Source organism: Halichoeres trimaculatus, unplaced genomic scaffold (assembly GCF_033239565.1).
Source record: "Halichoeres trimaculatus isolate MK-OKI-2021-1 unplaced genomic scaffold, fHalTri1.1 fHalTri1_scaffold_15, whole genome shotgun sequence".
Taxonomy (NCBI): domain Eukaryota; kingdom Metazoa; phylum Chordata; class Actinopteri; order Labriformes; family Labridae; genus Halichoeres; species Halichoeres trimaculatus.
Window position 1 is genome coordinate 25,471,656 of NW_027437193.1, and position 13,895 is coordinate 25,485,550.

The 13,895-nt window shown below is 40.4% G+C and overlaps 1 protein-coding gene across 2 annotated transcripts; it reads left to right on the plus strand.

The window, feature by feature from the left end:
• Positions 1-192: 192 nt before the first annotated feature.
• On the plus strand, positions 193-13,751 carry ripk2 (receptor-interacting serine-threonine kinase 2). 2 transcript variants are annotated; one of them, XM_074689054.1, is made up of 11 exons: positions 193-392; positions 1,616-1,769; positions 2,490-2,645; positions 3,454-3,611; positions 4,142-4,191; positions 4,339-4,500; positions 5,210-5,295; positions 7,995-8,096; positions 8,183-8,279; positions 8,476-8,673; positions 10,669-13,751. In XM_074689054.1, the coding sequence occupies exons 1-11, from the start codon at positions 193-195 to the stop codon at positions 11,046-11,048; spliced, it is 1,743 nt and encodes a 580-aa protein (XP_074545155.1). In that variant the 3' UTR covers positions 11,049-13,751. The 2 variants fall into 2 exon arrangements, with proteins under 2 accessions (XP_074545155.1, XP_074545154.1); XM_074689053.1 differs by having other exon boundaries at positions 10,666-13,750.
• The last annotated feature ends 144 nt before the right edge of the window (positions 13,752-13,895 follow it).

Here is a 13,895-nt window from a genome sequence, read left to right on the forward strand (position 1 = left end):
GGAAACCTAAAAAAAGGTCTATGGGGCGCTTTCATCCTGCTACTGAACGTTAGCTTATCACCCTAGCAGTCAACGACATGATGTTATGCGTCTAAAAGAGCGAGTGCTTCCTCATAACATTACCAAAGGAGGCAGTTCTGCTTTGAGCCGCTGATAAATCTCTGAGACTTCCCGCAAAGGGCTCTATTTGCTATGGAGCCGTCCGCGGCCATGGGCTGTGTGAACATCGGCAGTCTGACCAGCACCTTACCTGTGATCCCCTACCAGAAGCTGACGGACCTGTACTACCTGAGCAAAGGGGGCTTCGGCACCGTGTTCAAGGCACAGCACTCAGACTGGAGGACCACTGTGGCCATCAAGTGCCTGAAACTCGATGCCCCTGTTGGAGACAGGTACTTCTTGTTGAAATCAATCTTGGCCATACGACATGTGTCAGAATGAATTCTGTGTTCTCACTTCAGTGTATTCTATATCGAGCTTGTGTGATGAAATGTTGTACAGCAGTAAGTCTCTATCCTACAGACACAAACACCTTTCTGTTGTAAAAAAACAGAGTTTTAATCTCTGTACCCTTTAATCCACTCAAAAGATTACAGGTACATTTGGCCAGATATCAAAATGGTTAGAGCACCAGGAGTTGTTTCATCACTGCATCACTTGCAGGTGTCTCTCTTTTTAATGACTCCTATCCACACAACCTGCGTCATAAAAGTACCAATCAACATCTTTTGGAGATTCTATTTATTTTGAGAGAACTGGGACTCCCCTGTGAAATAAGGAAGAGTTGAGCAGAGCACTCACATGTGTCTCAAAAATGTGTTTGTACAGTATTAGACCACTTCACTGTGGTTTATGTGATTTTAAAAACCCATGTTGATATTGTAGACTTAATATGACATGAAAACATATTGGATACTGACTCTTTTTATGTGATTATTGTGCAGAATGACTTTTCAATGCTCTATGGTGAGTGTACTCCAAACTGTATATTTCTTGTATCACCTCTGACAGTTTCTGTCACATACTTATGAACCAATTCAAGTGAATAAGTCATACAAGCATGAAGCTGCTGCTCTATTTTCTTGTCAGATTTTCCTCCCAGACTCTTAAAAGGCTGATTGTTGTGTCCCAGGAGTCATTGATTTGCACAAGCTCGCTTGATCTGTCACCACGTGACATAATCAATCTGCTTCACTGTGGTTGACTTTAACAGAAACTTATTCATCCAGGTTTTACACAGATTTTTACTTAGCTACAAAACTTTGGGATTCTTAACTTTATGAAGAGCAGACATCCTGCACTCCATCTGTAAGAGGCTGTGTAAAACAGATATAATCTGTAACTCTGACCAACTTAAACTGAAAAACTAACAAAATTAGACAGAGTGTTTCCTTGGTTAAAACACACTCTAGTGGTATAGATAAAGTCATTAACCTATGTGTTACATTGTGATGAATATCTCAAAGAATCTAGGTGAATACTCATGTTATGGTTTCATTTCTGCTCCCTGTCATTCTGTGTACACCGGCAACACTGCAAATGTCAGCCCTGCTGTGACATTTCTGTCCGTCTGAGAGTAAACACTGACTCTGTGGTTTACCTGCTCGTGTTTCAGAGAGAGAAACTGTCTACTGAAGGAGGCCGAGGTGCTGCACAAAGCCAGGTTCAACTACATCATCCAGATCTTTGGTATCTGCAACGAGCCAGAGTTCTTCTGCATCGTCACAGAGTTTATGAGCAATGGCTCTCTGGACCTCTTACTCCATGAGGTATTTATTCATCATCTGGTTGTTTAAAAAACACAAGAGCAGGTCAGTGAGGAAATGACCTTAAACTAACAACATAATCTGAGGCTCTTTGTCAGAGAATTACTGTGGCTTAAGAGCTAAATAGATATCAGCTCTCTTGGCTTGAAGGCTTTCTTAATCCCGTCCTCTTTACTCAGAGAAGAAATAATCACAAGTTTACAAAGAGAATCATAAAGTGCTTCTTTGAATTACAGTTTAAGCTACGAGGAATAATTTATTGCTGTTGATTTTATGACGCAGTCACACACACACACAGAACGCCATACACTTTTCTTGATTTTTCACTTCTGTTGCCAGATACGCTGAAGTGAAAAAGCCTTTGTTTGTTTTGGCAAACTGCTCTACATCCGTCTCAAGCCTTATCTGTCTGACGCCTTAATAACACGCCACCATGCTCCTGTCTGTGTGGTGACTAGCAAAAGTGAAACTCGGACATTTCCCGAGTCTGAGATGAAACTTTGAATCAAGCAGAAGACTGCCAGAGGCTGAGCTGTGAGGGAAGCAAACAAAACTAGTTTTGGGGATTTCCGCTTTGCCTGGTCTTGTGAATCACTCATGAATGCTTTTGAGTGTAAAGTGTAATCATTTATTTTAACACTCTCTCTCCCTCTACACGTGCATTAACACACATCGCTGATACTGTAAATAATCATGTAAACCTGGTCCGCTGTGTGCCCACAGAAAGACATGTACCCTGTGCTTGCCTGGCCTTTCCGTCTGAGGATTCTGTATGAGATCGCTCTAGGGGTAAACTTCCTCCACAACATGAACCCTCCTCTCTTACATCACGATCTGAAGACGCAGAACATCTTGCTGGATGGTGAATTTCATGTGAAGGTATGTGTGTCAGTGAAAGCATGACCTGTTGGTGTAAAGAAAGAGAAAGAAAACGTTGAAGGAAGTCCCTGAGCGCTCTGATACTTTCATTATGGATCCATGTGTGTTTGTTTGTTTGAATCTGGACCTGACAGCTGACAGAATTACGAGAGTTACCAAAGCAGAGAAAAAAATAATCAGCAGCAACTGTTATGATAATATTTATTAAGACCTTATCCAAGAGATTTAGGGAAAATGGTTTTCAAATTTGAAGTTTTTCTTGTTTGTTTTATTGTGGTAAGAATTAGGGATGGGTACCAAATCAGGTGCTTTTATAGGTACCTGATCAAATTCAGTCAAAAGTATCAGGTACTGATTCATGTAAAATCAAAAGGTACCATGTTTAGGTACCTAAATACATCCTTGTGACTCTGAGGGAGTGGAAGAGTAGGTGGTTTTCCATACCTGACATGAACACAACATTGCAAGGTTATTTATTGAACACAAAATATGTTAAACTGAAAAAAATTGAGATTTTATATTTAAACAAGTTGATTTTTTTTACCACATAAACACAAAAAAGTAACAAAAATTGGTATCATTGAAAACTCATACTGATTTCCTGGTACGGGCATCAGTGCCGTATCGTTTCAACTGTGAAAGGTACCCATCCCTAATAAGAATACAAAAAGTCTCCCACAACACACATCAGATATCTCTCCATCAACATTTTATTCAGGAAAATTCTGATTTAAAAAACAGCTTTGAACAAAAACTATGTTTTTGGTGAATCTTTAGTAACACTGAGGTTTTGCATGCTTCCATCCAGATTGCAGACTTTGGTCTCTCAAAGTGGCGCCAGCTGTCTGTCAGTAAAGGTTCAGGATCCAAACCCACAGAAATGGGGGGCACAGTGATTTACATGCCCCCTGAGAAGTACGAACCCTCCAAGAGCCGCCGAGCTGACGTGAAGCACGATATGTACAGGTGATACGCCAAATCCTAAAAGTACTTGAAAAACTTTACAGGTTTGACAGCAGATTATATATTCCACCATCTTTCAGTTATTTATCTCAGAAATGTTTCACGTAGAGGAGGCTTGACTGTTCAGTGAAGTGATTGAGCAATGTCGTCTTTCAAGGATGAACTTTTGATGACTTCAGTCTCTGAAAATTTGTGTTTGCTCAGTAAGCATTTACCAACATTTTCAGGAAGTTTTCCCATTTGGCGAGATAACACAACGACCCAGCATGGTTAGATTATTAACATAGCACACAGTGCAGAGGTTTGTGCTCTGAGCGGGTTCTGTCAGGTTGTTTTATTTTAGGAATCTATGAATGAGGAAGTGATAACTATTACAACAGGAGGTTTAAGAAAGATTAGATTTTATCCTGTAGGTGTTGGATTTCTGCATTAAGTCAGCTTCTTGTAAACCCCCGAGCTCTGAGGGAAAGCACCGTTCAAAGAAGTGATGTAACTTTAACTTTCTCGTTTCTCTCCTCGATGTTGCCTTAAAGCTACGCCATAATTATGTGGGAGGTCCTGTCCCGGCAGATTCCTTTTGAAGGTGAAACTTTTTTTTGGTTCACAGTTTCCTAGCTGTCACTTTCCCTTTTTTTCCCACACTCTGCATAATCTCAGAGATTTGTTGTGGCTACTTGACCGATCTCCGATCTCTGATCTCTGTGTGTGCTCGTGCTGTATGTGTGGGCAGATGTGACCAACCCCATGCAGATCATGTTCAGTGTGCTGCGTGGGATGCGTCCTGACACCAGTCTGGCCAGTCTGCCCGCTGAGATCCCAAGCAGAGAAACTCTCATCAGTTTAATGACCTGCGGCTGGACCGCCAACCCAGACGAGCGGCCTTCCTTCCTTAGTAAGTTCAAACAGGGAGTCAGTTCTGACAGCTTACAAACCTCACTCATGACCGAGCGGTGTCTTGACCTCATAGTTTGGAATGACGCCCCTGTTCATGTTGAGTGACTCACAAATTCTGTCACTGAGAGAAAATAATGCGCTGTCAGAGAAGTGACTAAGAATCAGCCTCCTGACAAACTGTGGAAAATTTTCAAAGCTTTCTCCACCGAAACTCTTTTTTCTTTTTTTAAAAACACGGAGAAACCCACCCTGACCCACAGGACATGGATTCCTATACAGTGCTCATCTCTCTGACCAAAACTGTAACTGCTAGAGATGTTTTTTATGATGACGTGCACCAAAAAATGCTTCTTTTTTTTTCACTTTTTTATATTTTTCACACAGTAATGAACTGACACAAACATTACACAGCACATTTTGGTATCAGACAGAACATTACCTTTTTTGTGTTATTGTAGTAAATACACTCTAATCAATGCTGTACTTTATGAGCTTAAATATAACAGTTCAGTTGGTTTCTGTTTTTAACAGAAAATACTCATAAGCCCTTTGTGAAATTGGAAATTCTTTGACCACACCTCAGCTGAAAGAGTTGGGTCAGGCTAAAGTCGCATGAATTAAATGATGAAAAATGTTTTTTTCTCCCTTGATAATGTTTGAATGTTTGGTTTAATCTCAAACTGTGATTCATTGACTTTTCGTTTCAGAGTGTTTAATCGAGCTGGAGCCCATGGTAAGAAGATTTGATGAAATCGACTTCCTGGAGGCTGTGCTGGAGATAAAGAAGACAAAGGTTGGTTTAGAGTCTTTTTTTAAAGGATATGCTTAAAAGGTGAAAGTTTTACTTCCAATGAGTGGATCGGTAGATGACGAGGTTAGGAATAATGAAGAGTGAGCAGGTGGATATGCAGTTAAAATCCCAAGTGTGTGAAAAAGAGAGCGCACAAAGGAAAACACAAAGCAAAAACGAGAGTGGCTTCCTTCATGTCTCCCTGTGGCTGATTACACACATGCAGTGCACTGACACAAGCTGGTAAACAAGCTCCCTAAACTCTGTTCTTGCTTCTGGTCCTGCTCTTTGTCTTCCTCCTCCCTGTGGTCTGCGAGTTCCCACACATTTTATTGATGGGCGACTTAGAGATGCTCCAGCTTTCCTGCTGGTGCTTGGATGCAGGGCGGGATCAGCCTAAGGGAGATACAAATGTTTTTGCCTGGGCGTCATGTGCAGAGGTGAAATGTGCCAGAGTTATGAGATATGCCTTGACATGAGGAATGTGACCTTTGTTGTTAAGGGGGGACTTAGACTTTAGTTATGTCTAGGTCTGACAATTATCTGACTGGATTAAAACTGATTTCAAATAGAAGACAGAATATTAGCACCAATGATGTACTTAAGTCAATAAAAGGAAGAGACTTAACTCCGGAGATTTTCAGCAGAAAAAGAAAGGAAGTATTGAGGGATTATTTGTTTATCAACAACGGCGGATGCGCATGCAACTTGGGTGCGGAAGCACTGCAGAGTATAATGGTTTGTCAACCAATGTGGAGAAGTTAACCACCAAAAAAAAACAACAACATTTTTTACTTAATGTCATCACTTTGACGGACGACAAAATGCTCCCTGGTTTGTGAAATAGCAGTGAGTGGACAGAAGAGATCAGCAAGTGGACAGATATTAGGTGGACAGACATTTTTATCAGAGAAACCAACGTGTACTCAGAAAGGAAACACAACTGTCACTCGATGCTCACGACTGTATTATCTGAGGACACTTATCAGACTGTGACAGACCAGGATGTAAACATTGTTTCATAATGTTCCCTTATTTTTACTTTGGTCATAAAATCTGTTTCTGTTCATCATAATTTATAGGTTCACTCATTATTTACTGTCCATATTGAGTCCATGTTTGGTGAGAACCTCAGCCCCAAACCGTTTTTTTCATTTAACAAGCAAAGTCAAATCTGTATTTTGAGCATCAGCCGTTATTGTTGCTTGTTTTCAGTCAAACCTGGTTGACTGAGGTTGGATAAAGAATACACATTTAATTTCACACACGCAGACATCGCTGGTGTATCAGTGTAAAAGTGTGACCCTGTTAACTGGTGACTCTCGACCGTTAATCACGGCTGCTGTCGGCTGAAAGTCACCAGTTAGCATGGTCGCTATCAACGCCGAAATACCGCCTGCGCTGTAAGGGTCGAAACTTGACAGAAGTTGCCTCTATTGTTTAGTATTGTTTTTGACAGCTGTCCACAGAACAACCGTACGCTTTGTTGCTTCTAACGGGTTGAATTTAGCTTTTAAAAAACGCTAACTCGTCTGAATGAATGGAGCTAAACGCTGCTTCTGTGGCCGAGATACGTGCGCATCTTTATGATGATGTAGACTGATAATTCCTCTATAATTCTCAAAAATGGATGAGAACAGTGGCAGTGCTACTTTTTTGCCAATAAAATAAAAATCTGATATGTGTTACTAATAGGACATTGATTACCAGTTTGATGAACAGCACAAAGCAGACAAAAGTTGAGATTTTTTGGGAAGGACCCCCCCCCCCCCCCCCCCAAAAAAAAAAAAAAAAAAAAAAAAACTTGTTGTTGTTGTAGATAAGTGATAAAAAGAAAATCTTGTCATGTCTCAGTTTTTTGAATGAATCAATTTATTGACACAGAAAAGAGCTCGGACTGTAGGTGTTTCCCTTTTCTGGACACTCGTCCCAATAACAGCTATTAGTGTTATTGGGACTGTACAGTGAAGATCAGAGCTGTAAACATGTGTATTACCTGGAATAAAACTGTGAACCTACACTTTCAGTTTTTCTTTCCTGAAAACTTTGTCCCTCAGAAACCAATCCTTGCTACACCACGTTCAGACCTGTTTGTCTCTGTGGTTTGTGATGACACCAGTCTCAGTGTGTCGTTGATTTTAGAGGAATCCCCCGTACAGAATGAATAGATAACCTACCTCAAAGCTCACAGTAAAAACTGTTTAATAAATGACTGTTTCAATTGTGCTTTGACCAGAAAAGAAGGACTGGTCAGTGACTTCACTGTGTTATTTCCCTTTCACATATCCTTCCTCTTTTCTTTTTGAGTGTGTGTACGTGTGCATTGTGACACCACTGATGACAGTGCAACTTAACATTTCAAATGTAAAAATGCACTTGTGCACTTCTGTATCCCTCCCACGTGTTGAGACTACTCTTACCCCTTTTACATGACGTGTCACATTCAGCCATTCATGTAGAAGAGGAAGTTTCTGTTCATGTAACGCTTAAGGCCGTCTGTGTTAAACTCCTGTGTGGTCAAATTTATGAATACTTCCACTCTGCAAGATATTTAACATATTTTAGGTTTTTTTTCTCTTTCAGTGATCTGTGTATTTTCGCTAAAGGCAGCTTAATTTCGTGTATTAAAGGTTTTTACTTCCCTGTTAATCATCTCTGTCATGAAGCCTAACCTCTTTCTCTCTGTCTTTGTTCCTCCACAGCTGATGGGTCGATCAGGCTGTTGTTCAGCTCAGTCTGAAAGTGTGAAGAGGAGCGATGAAGGTTCCCTGAACATGCTGAAGGACAGACACAGCCCCTGGCCGGTCAGTAGTGGAAAAGTCGGTAAATGTCACACTCCTTTTTTTCTTTCTGTCTTTGATATGGATCTTCACTGTCTGCTCTGTTACAGGAGAGCTCCACCTCAGGCTCAGGCTCCTGTTCATCTCAGGACACTGACATCTCTCTACCAGGAGCCCTCACCATCAGCAATGCTCCCCCCTCCAGAGGTAGTCACAGCAGACCTGCTGTTTCATGTCTTCCATAAATGATAATAATACTTGTAGATGGAGTAGCAGGAAAAAAAATATAGATGATGTCATAACTTTGATTTTAGGAGCAGAGGTAAGATCAGGTCTGGGAGCAGGAGGCACCGTCATTTTGAATTAAAATTTTCACTCATCCTTTCCTCTGTTTCTGATACAGAGGGACTACCCTCTTCGTTTTTAGCCCACAACCTGGAGCCTCCAGAGTCTCTGAAGGACAACCCCTCTGTCAACGATCTAAACGGCTACCAGAGTGCAAAGGTTGTGACGGGTCTGAACATTCCCCTCAAACCAGGACTGCCTGTCTCTGAATTCTCAACGCAGCTGAATAACCTTACCCTCAAACCACAGCAACAAGGTACTGACAGCTTAAGCAGGGTGCATAAAATGAATATTAGCTCTTAATGAGTTAGTTTAAAGTCCTTACTAACAGCTGTTATGGAAATTTTCCTGTTTCTGGTAAGAATGAAATAAAGACTTCTGCCAGCCAGCAAGGTTTGATTTTCCTTTGCAAAGAAAAAGGTCAGTCAACACGCAAGCAGTCAAAGTGAAGAAAGACCTGAAACATAGAGCAAACATTTATGCTTGAGAAAGAAAGCCCCCTAAGGTACTCTTCACGCCCCTCTGTCTGCTGCAGGAATCCACATTGAGACAGAGGCCTAGAAGTTGGGCAGAAGAGTCTGGAAGCTTACTGAAGAATCAGGAGATGGGGTGTTTCAAAAAAGCAGGAGATGGAGCGTCCCAAGCAGTGAAAACAAAGACAATGAAATTACAATTACACAGCTTAGTCTGAGCAGCTATTAACTAAAACTACAAAATAAACAGTAAAGAGGCTACTCTAAATGTTATATGTCAAAGTTTCATTGATTTATTGGTTTTCAAATGAAGATTTTAATCAACCTGTTTCAGTATGTAGCACCAACATTTTATATCTCCTATTCAGGCTCCAATAAGTGGACTTTCATACAAATAAACAAGAAAAAAATCTAGAAAGAGCTACTCAACAGCAAAGTTTGTATTCCTCCATTTTCACTGGGAAGGTGGCAAACATCAGCAACTGATTCTCTGAGCCTGACCAGCTCAACCTGCTACCAGTGCCTCACTCTGCTCTTTTGCTCCTCTAAAAGAGGAGGAGGTTTCTAAACTTCTCCTAAACTCCAAACCCACAACCTCTCCTCTCAATATACCTACCAGCATCCTGCAGACAGTCTTAATCAAACCTACAGTCACTAGGGATGGGTACCGAATTAGGTACTTTTATAGGTTTTGAATTCAGCAAAAAGTACTTGGTACCGATCAAGTAAAACCAAAAGGTAGATGATTTTCCATACTGGGCATGAACAGAGCATTGCAATTTTAGAAACTGAAGAATAAATATGTTACATTGAAAAAATTGAGATCATATTGAATATGAAAATTGATATTTTTTACCTCAAAAAGGTAAAGCTGAGTACCGGTACCAATTGCCAGGTACCAGGCATCGGTACCGTATTGTTTCAAATGTGAAAGGTACCCATCCCTAGCAGTCACACACAATGTCAATTCCTCCTTGGAATCTGGGGTCTTCCCCACAGCTTTTAAACAAGCTCAGGTCACCTCGCTGTGTAAGAAACTCAATCTCAACCCAGCCCAGGTTGAAAATTACAGACCAGTCTCTCTTCTGCCTTTATTGTCAAAAAATCTCAAAAACAGAGTCTATAACTGGGCTGGTCTGTCGTGTTGCAGGTAATACGCAGCCTGTTTTTGACGGCCGCAGAGCCGTGACGCATAAATTTAGAGCAGGGAAGATTAAGAGGGACAAGAAGTCGTGACCAGAAACAACCTAAAAACACAAAGTGACTTTCAAAATAAAGCAAACCATGTCAAAATCAGTTCATATTTAGCCTGATGACGATGATAAACGGACATAATGAGCGGAGCCATTACAGCCCAACATGTCAGTAAGCAATAATACCAATACCAATAATGAACATTTTGTTTTCTTTTAGTGCTCATAACCTCTGCAAGGAGGTTGTCACAAACTCGACGATTGACTGCACACTGAAAAAAATGAATTAGCTTCGATTTTTCAAGCAGAGATTAATATTGATATATTTGAAAAAGAGCAAAGGAAGTTATTGTCAGAAAGGAGCTTTAATATCGTGTCATATTCTGTTGGGTTGATTTGTATAGTAGTGTATCCGATGGCATCCTATTATATCCTTTTATCATATAGTACTGTATATCAATGTATTGTATTATTTTGTATTGTATTCAATCGTTTTGTATTAAGTTACCCTTATACACCCACCCCCAGTTACAGAGTCTATAACCTAACGCCCTGATAATCCCTCCCTTTCTCCTCTCGCAGCAGATTACACTCCTCCCCAGCAACACTCTCCTCCCTCCCAAGGTCTGCTCTCTCAGTGGATCTCCACGCGACGTGAGGAGATTGTTTCCCAGATGACCGAGGCCTGCCTGAATCAGAGCCTGGACGCTCTGCTGGCTCGCTCCTTGCTGATGCAGGAGGATTACGAACTCGTGAAGAACCAGCCCACTCGCACAGCCAAGGTTCGCCAGCTGCTGGACAACAGTCACAACGAAGACTTCTGCCGCATCATCGTACGCAAGCTGCATGACAACAAGCAGATGGGCCTCCAGCCGTACCCACCTGAGATCAGCTCGCCTCCTCCTGTCGTCTTCCCCAGCGCACCTCCGCTGACCATGTCATATAACATACCCAGGAACATGTAGCAGCTGGAACAATCCAGTCGATCTGTGCCAACTTAACACTATGCTGAGCTCTCAACGGTCACGTTATCTTCAAGACGGTTCTTGTCAGTTTCCCTGAAAGAAAAAAAAGAGTCACAGGATCAACAAGAAGTAAACACTGATGTGTTGTTTTCACTCATTAATAAGAGACTTTGGTTTATATTCTGTTCACTAGAATCAAAATATTTTGACTGAATCAGTGATTTTACGTCACTCTTTGAGGAGGTTCCTTCGTTCTGACAGGGTGGATTACAGGATTATGTTTTATTATTTTGTACTTTTTTCTTTTGTTGCCAACGCTTATTAACATCTTCTGGATGCATTGTTACTTAACCCAGTTATTTTTGTGTTGTGTGCGTGCCTACATGTTTGTTTTTGTATTCTAACATGAGCTACACAAACATTTTTGATACCGCTTTGATATCAACTGATCTAAGTACCCGGCAAATGGACTGTTAACACGCCGGACAACCTGCTGGTGAAAAACAAGGTTTATTCTGCTATAGCAATCTCACAGTTTCCTGCTCTCCTGACATTGTGCAATACCTGGAAGAGGAAGAGCTCACCACAGCAACCGAGAGTGTCTGAACAGAGTGTTTGACCTACTTTGCTGAAGCCAATGCACAGTCAGTGTTGCTAATGATAGCGATCTGAGGGAAAGTTTTCATCCCTGACTGGACTTCTTTTTTTTTTTTTTTTGGCTCTGTCTCGATGCCGAGCTAAAGAGAGTCTTTGGGATGTGGAGTAAAGGAGACGTGGAGGTTGTGATATGACACCAAGAATGAGAGGGACATGTCGGACTCCACGTCTGAGTTCAGATTAAAAGTGGACCAAAGTGATTGGATTTCATTTGGTCCTCACAGCAGTGACCTCAGCACTGAACAATCCTGAGTATGTTTATTTAAGACACATTACACTTATCAGGATACTTCCAAAGTTACACTTTATTTATGAACTGGAGCTAAGATTAGAGAAAGAAAAGTTCACGTGACGTCTGCTCTGCTGTAGCAAAGACTTACCTCCTTTTTAATGAACAGTTGATCACTTTTCACTCCCACAATCTTTTCTACCTTACCTGTGCTTCCTGATCTGTGCAAGGAGACAGAAACAACTGTTTATGGTGTAAATCCCTGTGTCTTATGCAGAGGGATCAGATATAGAAATACACACGTATACATAATGACAGTAGCAGCAGTTGATCTGTACATATAGTGGTTAAATATTTTGTGTTGTTATCCGTCAAATGTACCTACAGGGTATTTCTTCTTTAGGCAAGAAAGATTTTGAGTAGAAAAACTAAGGATTTCTGTCATCATGACATAAATGTTACTTTAATTCCTGACATCACATGTGTCCATTTTCATGCATTTGTGTTAAACCCTTTTTGTCAAGCCTTTACGCCTGTAACAGTTTGGTCTGCACATTAAGTCCTGAGATATCGCTCACAAACACAGTCAACTGAGCCCCACCTGAAACCGCAGTCTGAAGGTTTTTCACTTCACTAACACATTTTAGGAACTGGAATCGGATTCATGTATTTTTTGTTTTATTTTTTCAAATGAAAGGGAGCATATGAGTTCACTTGAGATGGAAAAAAAAATCTTCTGTTTTCAAAACCCCAGTGAAAGCTCTGATTTGGTCCGTAGAGAAACAAACATGCTAGCTTTAAAGTTGAACTCAGTGTTATTTATGTTTGGGTGTGAGATATTACGTGATGTTCACGTGATTTAAACATTCAGTGGATATTATACATAGTTGACCATACACTGCGCACTTAGAGGATAAGTGAAAATGCATTTAGGCTGGTTATGCGGTTAGTCCAGCCATTTAAACATTTGTTAAATACACTGGACACCAACTGAGTGCAGCCAAGGGGCTGAATTTTATTTTTTTTGAGAAGCTTTTCTGGTGATTATGGAGATAAATCAATCAAGAAAAGAAAGGGTTGTTGTTGTTTTTTCAAACGAACATTATCGGTTTCCGTATGAATTGAGAAATATAACTGATTTCAGTCACCTACAGCATCAGATTGGTCCTTAAAAGAATTTATAGTTCCGTTAATAACTGATTTTACCATTTATTACTTTATGACAGAGTAATCCAGGCTTTGTTTACATTTTTCTGAACAGATCATCTTCATTTTTTTCTTTTTATTGACTCACAGTTACTTCATCTTCACGGCCAGAGTCAGTGTGGCTTGATAAAAAGATGAGTCATTGTTGGAGTGAGATATTGTGACAGGAACTCAAACATGACAACGCTTCATGTGACAACCTAAAGGCCACACAGGGTCTATGCTTCCCTAATCTTGGACTTGTAATGCCTTGTCTTTAATAACTGTGCCTCATATTCAGCATTTGATCTCCGCTGTAGTGAAGAGTGAGAGCTTTTTACCCACATATCAAGCATAGTTGATTAAAAAACAAATTTGATAGCAAGATATGTTGTACATATTTTTACAGTACATTAGAGTTTCATCTTTTATACGTGTGTTTACATCTGTGATCTGAATTGAAACATTGATAAGTGTTTATTTCATATTTATAGGATTGCCTTCTGAAAAGAATCAGCCTCATTTAGAGTTTCAGATATTAGCAGTCTGTTCATCAGCTGTGTAATGTGTTATCATTACTGTAGTTACTATGGAAACAGTTATTTTTCATATATCATGTCAAACTTCATTAAAGAAAAGTCCTTTTTTATTCTCCTGCCTACTTTCTTCTTTATTTTTATCCAACAAAATCTATACAATACTAGATTTAAAGCCAATTTGAAAAGGCAACATTTTCTATGTGTAAAGCTGCTAACAACAAGCTCAGAGGGTCAAAA

What these genes read in the sequence shown, in the direction of transcription:
- ripk2 (XM_074689053.1), top strand. Translation starts at nt 193, where the DNA reads ATGGAGCCGTCCGCGGCCATGGGCTGTGTGAACATCGGCAGTCTGACC. An exon ending in TGGACCTCTTACTCCATGAG is followed by an intron (nt 1,770 to 2,489) that starts GTATTTATTCAT and finishes GTGTGCCCACAG; the next exon opens with AAAGACATGTACCCTGTGCT. An exon ending in TGGAGATAAAGAAGACAAAG is followed by an intron (nt 5,296 to 7,994) that starts GTTGGTTTAGAG and finishes GTTCCTCCACAG; the next exon opens with CTGATGGGTCGATCAGGCTG.